Source organism: Phalaenopsis equestris, unplaced genomic scaffold (assembly GCF_001263595.1).
Source record: "Phalaenopsis equestris unplaced genomic scaffold, ASM126359v1 Scaffold000973, whole genome shotgun sequence".
NCBI classification, from domain to species: domain Eukaryota; kingdom Viridiplantae; phylum Streptophyta; class Magnoliopsida; order Asparagales; family Orchidaceae; genus Phalaenopsis; species Phalaenopsis equestris.
In genome coordinates, this window is record NW_018165412.1 from 246,078 (window position 1) to 258,053 (window position 11,976).

General features: G+C 32.1%; 2 protein-coding genes across 2 annotated transcripts; both read right to left on the reverse strand.

The window, feature by feature from the left end:
* Positions 1-3,621: 3,621 nt before the first annotated feature.
* LOC110032574 (probable LRR receptor-like serine/threonine-protein kinase At1g12460) lies at positions 3,622-4,846 on the reverse strand. The gene has a single exon (XM_020736241.1). It carries the CDS (start codon positions 4,831-4,833, stop codon positions 3,622-3,624), a length of 1,212 nt encoding a protein of 403 aa, XP_020591900.1. The 5' UTR covers positions 4,834-4,846.
* Positions 4,847-4,855: 9 nt separating this feature from the next.
* Positions 4,856-6,469, reverse strand: LOC110032575 (receptor like protein 30-like). The gene has a single exon (XM_020736242.1). It carries the CDS (start codon positions 6,467-6,469, stop codon positions 4,856-4,858), a length of 1,614 nt encoding a protein of 537 aa, XP_020591901.1.
* Positions 6,470-11,976: the final 5,507 nt, after the last annotated feature.

An 11,976-nucleotide genomic window follows, 5' to 3' on the forward strand; every position in this document is an offset into this window, starting at 1 on the left:
AGAAAATAATTAATATACAATCGAAATATATTAATGTTCTTCATCTTTGCAAGTCTTGAAAAGTGGCATTATGTAGAATTCAGAATTTCCATAACAACTTGACTCTTTGAATGTGTCAAGTTGGGTCCCTCTCGGGATTCTACCTGACAATTGATTGTAGGATAAGTTGAAATAATTCAACTCACTTAGCTTCACAATGCTCTCTGAAATTTCTCCTAAGAAATGGTTCCTCGATAGATCCAAACTCTCTAAGCTTTGCATATCACAAATATTGATAAGGATCTGTCCCATGAAATCATTCTGGATAAATTTGAGCTTATCAATCCAACTAGGCTCATTAATTCAATAGGAATCTCTCCAATGAGATTATTACTAGAAAGATCTGTAATGTTCACAAGAGAGATTATGTCCATGAATTCACAATCTTTTCATTTTATATTAATCATTAATGCATCTGACCAAGACACATGAAAATATTTTTTAACAAACTCCCAAAATAAACTTCCTTGCCCCTTGTTCAGAATAATAACACAGCCATTGGGAATTAGAGGTTCAAGCCTCTTTTTTTGTATGATCATTAAACTGAGAAGCTTACAAGATTTTGGAATCGGCCCCGAAAGAAAATTATCTGCAATATCTAAGATTTGAAGTTCTTTTAGTTTGGATAGCTCTGAAAGAATTGATTCAAAAAATTTGTTTGATTCGTAAGTGTAAGATTTTTTGGGATAATAACCTATGTCCAATCCATGAAGGTACGTTTTTGTAAGATAATTTTTTCCCAAATCAACTATAACAAGCTTGCAGCAATTTTTTAGAAATGGTACCTCCTTTGGAAAGATAATAAAATTGGTAGCTTCCCTATCCAATGTGGAATTGAACCCCATAAGTTGTTATATGCAAAGCTAATATATTGAATACAGAATTTCACTTGAGAGATGATTTTGTTATAGGTCAAGCATCGACAAGAAATCCATGTCTGCTTTTAGATACGACTCAAACCCACTTGAGAATTTGGTTTCAGGTTGATAGTAACCAATTCAATATCGAGAGACGTGGGAAGTTTACCTCTATGTTCATTTTGAGATAGGTTTAAGTACTTTATTTTAGAAGAAATACTCCAAAACCAACTTGGAATGATATCTGAAGGGCCTTAATTGGAGAGGTCTAAATGTGAAAGGAACTTCTGATTTCAAAGCCATACTGGGAATTGAGGTCCTACCAGGCAAGAACTTATGGAAAGAAATGAAATTTGAAATGGGGGAATGCAATTAAAGCTAATCATGTTAAAATCCAAGTCGTTGTCTGCAAGAGATAAGAAATTCAATTGTGATAGATTTGCAAAATTAATGTTTGAGAGACTACCATGCAAACGGTTGGAATGAAGATCCAAATAAACCAAGTTTATGAGTTGGCCAAGGCTATGTGGAATAGATCCATTAAGTTTATTTTTTCTAAGATTAAGATTTCTTAAATTTCTCATCTTTCCAACCCATTTACGTATGCTTTCGCTTAGTTGGTTGTATGAGGTATCCAAGAATGCCATGTTATATTCTTTGCATTTTAAAACACTTCCATCATCAATTAATTCTGTAAAATTGCTATCATTAAGGTACAAAACACTGAGAACACATAATGAGTTCAAAGAGGACAATGAAATACGTCCATTGAAATTGTTTAATTGGAGGTCTAATATCTTTATGCTTTTAAATTGTCCTATCTAGTTTGGCAAATTCCCATTGAGATTGTTAAAAGAAAGATCAAATGTGTTGATGGTCGATGAAAAGTTAGAGTATGGGTGTGAAGTTGGAAGTGTTTGTAGGCTGCAAGATGATAAATATAAAAAAGAGAGAGATGGAAGCACCTTAATCTCATGTAAACAATTCGCAACAGATGTTAGATTCACCTCAAACATATCGAAAAAATATAAAGAGGAGGGCATGACATCCATGCAAGGTTATGAGCAACCAAATAATTCCAACTAAAATCAAGGAATCAAAGATTTGTCAAGTTTCCGAGTTGAGGTTGGATCACTCCGGCAAACCATGAATTGGAGAGATCAAGATATCTCAATTCAGTGAGGGAACCAACAGAATGAGGTATGCTTGCTTGATTGAAGGCTCAAATATTGTGAGTGTTTTAAGAGAAAAAGTGACAGAAAGGCTCAAATATTGTAAGTGTTGTAAGATAAAAAGTGACAGAACTAAAGATGTGACATTTAAGAGGCTTTCCTTAGTCAAATCAAGCTTGATGACATCATTGGTTGTATTGCTGCAACTCACACCCTGCCATGTACAACAATCTTCACATATCTCCCAAGTTGAGAGAACGAGCCGGGATCAAATAAACTTTGCTTAAAACCAAGGAGGGCATTCCTTTCCTCAATGCTACAATGTTGGTGCAGTTTGCTAGTAGCTACTGCACTAATATTAAAATGCGGTGGTTGTTTGAAACTTGTAGTCTGAATTCACTCCCATCATTCAATAAAAATACAGAAAATAAATCTAATATTAGCCTCTGTTAAGGAATATATGCTCTGTTAAAATATAAAGATTATTCTTTTAAAATATAAATATGATAGAATGATTATGTTAAAATAATTGTTGTACATTAAATTTATTAATGAGATAAAATATTTGCATGATATTTTAGTAGAAAATTACAGGAAACATAATGCTTGATATGAATATATAATAGAAGAGTATAAATATGCTTTATGACTCCTAAAATACCTAATAGTTTAATCTTAATTTCAATTCAATTAAAATAAGTCTCTATCAGCAATATTTGAAAAAAAAAAGGGGCATTTACATACATGCCACGCAATTTTTTATTATTTACATATCCAACACATCAACTTTAATATTTAAGATTACATTAAAAATATCATACTTACTAACTTCTTAAAAATGATGGGATGCCTATTTGTATTTGTATGCATAAATGCATAGCACCAAAGTGTTTTGAATGTAAGTATCAAGTTGTAAGTGTTAGATATATAAATTCATAGAAATTGTGTGGTACACAAGTAAATTTCCATTATAATCAGCCATAACAATCATACCTGACTGGAGACCACAAGAGTTATTGTTGGCTGACTTACTGCATTGATAACGAAGGTGTGGCCTTGACTTGAACTTCATCAGGCGTCAGTTTTTCCAACCAAACTTATATAAATATTAATTAATTAATGAGATTAATATTAGCCTTGCATTAATCGAGCCATTTCACAGTCGGCTTAATACAATTATTAAGCCGACTGCACACGCAACCATTCGATGAAATTTCTAATTCTTTCATCAGTATAATATTATATTTTTAATCATTTATGTGGGGAGATACATACATTTGTATATACATTCTATTTCTACGTAGTTATATCATATCAAAAGATTCATGAGATTTTAATTATCATAACGTTTTATATTTCTTGATATCAATCAAATTTTTAAGACTTGATACAATATCTTTTCTTAGTTTATCAACCTTTTTATATACCATCCTAACATCCAGCTATTATGACATATCATTACACATAAAAAACAGTATAATAAACATTGGGATCACAAACAACACTTATGAAAAAACTCGAATACATAAAAGATCATCATTTAACTATGTTATTTATTGATTAAACCACTGATTCAATTTCATGTTGACAAATACATAAAAATTATTTATCATTTTGTCAAGGAATTGGAAGTAAGTAGTCGCCCAAGTCCTCTTGAGCAATAAGGTCCCCAATACACTCCATAGTCCAACAACAAAACCAAGTCCCACACCGAGGAACAAACTAAAATCATCATCATCCTGAGAATTGCCTCCTTCGTCATGTATTTTATGTTCATCACTTTCGCAAGTTTTATGTAGTGGTTTTCCACAGAGTTTTGGATTTCCGTAGTAACTTGATTCTTGAAAAGTGTCAAGTTGGGTCCCCGTCGGGATTCTACCAAACAATTGATTGTAGGATAAGTTGAGATAATTCAATGCACTGAGCATCACAATGCTTTTTGGAATTTCTCCTAAGAAATGGTTTCTTGAGAGATCCAAACTTTCTAAGCTTTGCATTACACCAATTTTTTTTGGTATCTCTCCCGTGAGTTGGTTTCTCGATAAATTCAAGCTCATCAATCCAACAAGGCTCAATAATTCAATAGGAACTTCACCAGTGAGCTTATTACAAGAAAGATCTATAATGTTCACGAGAGAGAGTATGCCTTTGAATTCACGAACTATTCCTTTATAATCGATCGATATTGAATCAGGTAAAAGTATGTCTGGAAGGTTGAAAAGTTTCAGGGAAATCGAAAAATCAGGCCTCTGATATGAAAATATAATATAATCATCAGGAATTAGAGGTTCAAGCCTCTTATTTTGGATGGCCATTGAATTGAGAAATTTAAAAGATTTTGGGATTAACCCAGAAAAAAAATTTTGTGCAAGATCCAAGATTTGTAGTTTTTTTAGTTTGGATAGCTCCATGGGAATTGAGCCATGGAATTTATTTGAGTGCAAGCGTAAGATCTTTAAGGACAACAATTTTTCTCCAATCCATGAAGGTACGCTTCCTGTAAGATAATTTTCTCCCAAGTCAAGGGTAATAAGCTTGCTGCAATTTTTTAAAAATGGCATCTCCCCTTGAAAAACATTGTCGTTGAGGTGCAATGAAAATAACGTTGGTAGGTTCCCTATCCATTGTGGAATAGAACCATTTAAGTTGTTATATGACATGCTGAGAAACTTTAACATCTCATAGCTTGAAGCATTACCATTGCAATTTGGAATTTCTCCGTAAAGATTGTTATGTGATAAGTCGAGAAAAATTATTGAAGGCATTTGACATATAGAATTAGGGATTTCACATGAGAGATGATTTTGAGAAAGGTCGAGCACAACCAACACTCATGTTCCCATTTACATATAACTCAATCCCGCTTGAGAACTTATTATTCGAAAATGATACACAACGTACAAAATTCTTTAGCCGAGGAAGACGCCCTTCCAAAAGATTCGATCTTAAGTCGATATTTGCCTCTAATGCAATATTCATTGATATTGGTAGTTCACCTCTTATTGCATTTTGAGACATGTTCAAGTACTTTATTTGAGATGAAATATTCCAAAACCAACTCGGAATGATATCAGAAATGCCACAATTGGAGAGGTCTAATAAGGAAATGAGCTTTTGATTTTGAAGCCATAGTGGGAATTGAGGACCAACGAGACAAGAACTTAGGTGAAGTTGATAAATTTGAAATACTGGAGTCCAATTAAGACTAATCATGCTAAAACTCAATTTATTATGTGAAAGATCTAGGTATCTCAATTGTGATAGGCTTGCAAAATGAAACTCAGAGATATTATCATGCAAATTATTAGAACCAAGATCCAAAGTAGCTAAATTAGTTAGTTGTCCAAGGCTGTGTGGAATAAGTCCATCAAACTGATTATTTCCAAGAAAAAGGTCTGTTAAATTTCTCATATTTCCAAACCATTCAGGTATGCTACCGTTCAGTTGGTTATTGGAGAAATCAATTTTGGTCATTTTATATTCTTTGCATTTTAAAGCAGTTTCATCATTACTTAATTTTGTAAAATTATTATAGCTAAGGCTCAAGACATTGAGATCACATAATAAGCTTGAAGAGGCAAATGAGATAGGTCCAGTAAAATAGTTCAAATCGAGATATAATTCCTTTAATCTCTTGAGTTGTCCTAACCAGTTTGGCAAAATTCCATTGAGATGGTTATAAACAAGGGCAAATCTTTCAATAGTTGATGAAAAATTAGAAAATGGAAGTAAATTCGGAAGTGTTTGTAGGTTACATGATGACAAATACAAAGTAGAAAGAGCTGGAAGCACACTAATCTCATGTAACCAATTCGTAGCAAATGTTAGATTCACCTTCGACATATCAATGTGTTGTAAAGAGAAGAGGTGTGACATCCATAAGAGGTTATAAGCAACTAGAGAATTATAACTAAGATCAAGGTATCTAAGTTTTGTCAAGTTTCCAATATGAGGTGGAATTTCTCCGACGAACCCCGAATAGGAGAGATCAAGATGGCTCAATTTAGTGAGGGAACCAATAGAATGAGGGATCCTCGTTTGATTGAAGTGAATGTTACTCAAGCACAAATATTGCATGTGTCGTAAGCGAAAAAAAGACGGATGTAATGATGCGGCATATAAAGTTTCTGAAAAAACAGATAAATCGAGTTTGATGACATGATTTGTTTTATTACTACAACTCACTCCCTTCCACGTGCAACAATCCTCGTCGGTATCCCAACTCGAGAGAACGATGTGAGGATCAGATAGACTTTGCTTAAAATCAAGAAGGGCATCTTTTTCCTCAGCATTACAACGTTGTTTCACCTTGTGAATAGCTAAGCCATCTTCGCTTTCAGCTCTCAAGCAATAGAACGAAAGGGTAAAGATTAGCAATAGAGAAAACTGAACTCTTTCCATCAGAGCTGGTGTAATTCAGGCTCTCTCGCTCTATCCCTATTTATAGCACATTAGGTGAAATTTATCTCCAAAATTCTCTCCTATACTCGTAATATAGTCATTTTTCTTTATGAGTAATTAGTAATAAGTTTATTTAGTTGAATTAATGAATTATTATTACATTATTTAAATAATATTTAAATTCAATCAATGCCCACAGTACGGATGTTAAGGAATTCATTCCCATCGTTCAATAAAAATATATAAAATAAATATAATATTAGCCTGGCTATCCAAAAGAAGGAATCTATTCATTCCCACAGTACTGATGTTCTGGAATTCTTATTTATTTACATATGTAACACCTAAACTTTAATATTTAACATTATATTAAAGATAAGATTCTTACTAACTTCTTAAAAATGATAGGATGCATATTTGTATGCATAAATCTATAGCACCAAAGTGATTTAAATGTAAATATAAAGTTGTAAGTGTTAGATATATAAATTCATAAAAGTTGGGGGTTATATAGGTAAATTTCACTTACAATTATTAATTTAATATATTTTGTGTAAATGGCAAAAGATTCATGGCCATCATGGTTGACCGACTTGCTGCATTGACTGACTTACTGCATTGATAATGAAGGTGTGGCCTAGACTTGAATTTCGTCGGGCGAGACATTTCAACAAAACTTTCATAAATAAACTAATTATTATTTTACTTTAATGAGGTTAATATTAGCATTCAGGATCCAAATATTAAAATTCAAAATAAATTTAATGTATTTTATTTTAATATTAAAAAAAAACATGAACTAAATCACAAGCTAATGAGTCGCGTAGGGCCTTGTTAACCTAGGCCTTTTAGCTCATCGAACTTGGCTTCTAATCAAGTTAAACTCGAGTAGACTCATGAGCCGACTTGACTTTGTTACACCCTAACTTAGACTGACTTAATGCATTGATTATGACCCAAAAGACTTTTTTAATAATAGTGAATAGGCTATCCATAAAATTAATTTCAAGTCCCAATCGATTATTAAGCTTCACTCATACAATACGTAAGCTAAATATATAATGAGTTATAACATCATGGTTAATTGACTTGTCGCATTGACTGACTTACTAAATTAATGACGAAGTTGTGGCCTGGACTTGGACTTCATCGGGCGTGAGTCTTTCCAACAAAATTTACATAAATAAACTAATTATTAATTATTTAATGAGATTAATATTAGCATTGCTATGACGAATCCAAATATTAAATTTTAATATATTTTTAATGTATTTTATTTTAATATTAAAAAAAAACATGAGCCGAATCACGAGCTAATGAGTCGAGTAGGTTTTTCTTAAGCTAGGCCTTTTAGCTCATCGAACTTGGCTTCTAATCAAGCTGAACTTGAGTTGATGCATGAGTGTACTTGACTCTGTTACACCCTAACTTAGACTGACTTAATGCATTGATTATGACCCAAAAAAACTTTTATTATAATAGTAAATAGAGCCATCAATAAAATTAATTTTGAGTCCCAATGGATCATTATGCTTCACCCATTCAATTAGGGCTGTAAACGAGTCAAGCTTGAGCAAACTTAGGCTTGGCTCCTGTTCGGCTCATCAGAAATTGTTTGTGACTCATGAACAATGTGTTCGTGTTCGACATGACTTATAAATTCTTGCTCGTGTTCGGCTTGAAATTGACTCGTTAAATTTAATTAAAAAAATTAGATGGAGTGTTGGATTCGAACCCATATCAAATCTATGCAACAAAAAGACACATAACCATATTACCGTATAAATTCTTATGCTTTAAACTTATATATATATATATATATAATATTATTATATAAATAATATATATATTATTTAAGTGTTATAAATGCAAATACTTAGTAATTGTGTCGTCTGCATTAATATTTTTATCCAACCTGGCTTAGCTTCGAAGTGTTTATTTAATCATAGACTATGAAAACTAATAACAGTTTCTATATGAATTAATAACATAAAAACGTGCTTATAAAAAAAAAAGAATTTAATTTGGTGTCTTTTATTTGATGAATTGCATATAATTTATTTATAATATAATATTGGAATCACACAACACTTTTGGAAGAACTAAACTACATAAATTATCACCATCTAATCATGTTCTTGATTTATTGACAAATACATAAATATTATCTATAATATTATAAAGCAACTGGAAGTAAATGATTGCCCAAAACCACTTGGACAATATGATCTCCAGTACACTCCATAATATGATAGCACAAGTTCATTCATGTTAATGTCAAGACAGTGAAGATTTGTCAAGTTTTTAAGGTAAGGTGTGACTTCTTTGATAAACCACAAATAAGAGAGGCCAAGATGACTCAACTTTGTGAGGAATTAATAGAATAAGAGATTCTTGTTTGATTGGAATTAATGCCACTTACACACAAATACTTCAAATGTTGTAAGCAAAAAACTGATGGAACAAAAGACATTACATTCCAAAGGCCTTCCACAACATTGGAAATGAATGACGTTAGATGTTTAAGTGAGCCAAGGTAGCTCGCGAGTGGCTCAAGTTTGGCTCGCTGACGAGCTTGTGAGTCGAGCTTATCGATACCACCTTTTCAAAATTTTAGCTTGTTGTCATCATTGCGAGCTAAGCTCGAGCTTGCATTTTGATAGATGAGCCAAGTTCAAGTTAGGCATGACTCTAGCTCGCCTCGACTCGTTCACACCCCTAAAAGAGATTCTACCTAAAAAAAGCTTGATAAGATGATTGGTCCCATACTTCAATTCGAAATAATGATGTAAGGAACAGGTTGACTTGGCTTAAAATCAAAGAGGGCATTTCTTTCCTAAACGATGCAATGGTTGTGCGGTTTGCAAAATATTTAAGCCGCCTTCACTACCCTTTCTCAAGTAATGGACAATGACGAAACAAAATCCTGAAAATAGACGATGGATGATTAGAAAATAATTTTACTTGGGAACTTGTTAAAAAACAAAAAAATAAATTGATAGTGGAGTGCAAATGGATATGAAAGTGAGAAGATGCTATTTTAGACGTTGAGGACAACAGATGTAAGACTTAATTAGTGGCAAAGGGAATCACTTGGAATGAAGAAGCATATTTCAATGAGATTTTCTCATCTACTCTAAAGCAGACTTTGATCAGAGTTATTTTATCTCTTGATCTAAAGCTCGAACAAATGGATTAAAAAATAGCTTTCCTACACGGAGAACTTGAGGAGGTTATCTACATAAGCTAGCAAGATGGATAGATTTGATCAGGAAACACAGTTTGACCTTGTAAAAAATCTTCACAACAATGGTACAAGAAATTTTATTTATTCACAATAGAAAAGGAGTGTTTATGATATGCGTGTTTACTATAAATAGTTCTTCTAGATTTGTGTTATATATTGGTTTTATATATTGATGACATGCTAATATCTATTGACAACGGTGAAGTGATAACAAATTTAAAAATTTTAATTAATAGTAAATTTTAGATAAAAGATTTGAGCCAGACCATATATATTCTTAGGATAGCTATAATAATCACAGTGTAATTTTAATTGGAGAAAGAGGGGATTTGCTTGTTCATGCAACTAAATTTCAGTATCACCCGACTTTGCTTTGGGTAAGTAGACTTCCTAGTTAAGGAAGTGCTAAGAGAAAGAAGGGCTTTGCTTGTCTAATATTGAATCAAAGTGAAGAATGTTAATTATTTTAATTAAGTATTAAACTATTAAATAAATTTAATTGTTGCTTATTCTTGTGTAGCCTATTATGTTGCTTATTATCACCTTAATCTATTAAATCTTCACTTATATCTTGCATTAACGTCTAATAGTACTTGATATAAGTATTTACTTACCTTACACCTAATTCTTTTCATTTTACATTTATACCAACCAAATTTCAAATCACATCAAAGTAGCGCCATTTTAATTTTTAAAAAGTAAAACTAATCTTTTCATGTATAAGTAAGGTCCTATTTATGTAAAAGGTGAAGTATAAGGGTTAGATATACAAAAAAACTTATGAAATTGAGTGGTATAAATGTAGATCTTCCAAAAAAAATGATAGGAATATATATCAATTGAAAATCCCATATTCTTTCGTTATGTGATGGCAGGTAATTAGATTAAAAAAAGGTCATTTAAATGCCTACCACACAATTTCTATGTAGTTATACGTCTAACACCTAAACTTTACTTTTTACATATTTATCACCCAAATCTTTCATATCATATCAAAAGATTCCTGAGATTTTTATTATCATAACAATTTATATTTCTTGATATCATACTAATTTTTATGACTTAATAGATTACTTTATTTTAGTTCCCTTTTTATATACCATCAAACATAAATATGAAATTAGAAATAATTGATCAATGACATATCATTGCTTATAAAAAATTAGGCCGATTCTAATTTATAACTTTAGCTGATATTATTAATGGGAATAATTAATAGAATAAGAGATTCTTGTTTGATTGGAATTAATACCACTTATGCACATATATTTCAAGTGTTGTAAGCAAAAAAATGATGAAACAAAAGACATTACATGCAGAAGGCCTTCCACAATAGTGGAAATGGAGAATATTAGGGGTGTAAGTGAGCCAAACGATTTTAATTTGTTTTCCACATTGATTCTCTACTTCAGCCTTAAAGATTTTAAAGGCATCCAAAGCTTCGTCCTTAGAACGAAGTAAGTAGAGATACATATATCGTGAATAATCATCTATGAAGGTGACAAAGTATTTTGGACTAACTATATCCATGTCTGGACAACAAATATCTGTATGTATAATCTTCAATAGGTTTGTGCTCCTCTTAGCACCCTTTTTAGACTTATTAGTTTGCTTACCCTTTATGCAATCTATACAAGTCTCAAAGTCAGCAAAATCCAAAGTACTAAGTACCCCTTCATTTACCAATCTTTTAATTCTCTTAATGGAGATGTGTCCTAATCTCCGGTGCCACAACATAGAGGATTCCTCATTCACAACACATCGTTTTAACCCAGCAGTAATATGCATAGAATTATAAGCAGCATCATTTTGCAATTCAATAGAGTAAAGACCATCAATCAAAATACCATAACCAATAACCTTAGATTCATAAGATAAACTAAAACCAGAATCCAAAAAGTTAAAGGAAAAACCCAAAGGTACAAGTCTTGAAATAGAAATCAAATTCCTAGAGAAACTTGGAACATAAAAAGTCTTTTACAACCGTAAAATGAAACCACTACTTAAAACCAAACTGCACGTGCCAATGGCTTCTACATGTGAACTCATCCTGAATAGATGCATTGTTCACTTCCCACTGGCTTCCATAGGTTTTGTATACCCTGCAAGGTATTAGAAACATGGATTGTAGAACCAGAATCAATCCACCAAGTGTTATGATTAACACTAACCATATTAGACTCATAACAGACGAATGAAAGTTGAGTACCTTTCTTGTCGAGCCAGTTCTTAAACTTGATGCAGTCTTTCTTTATGTGCC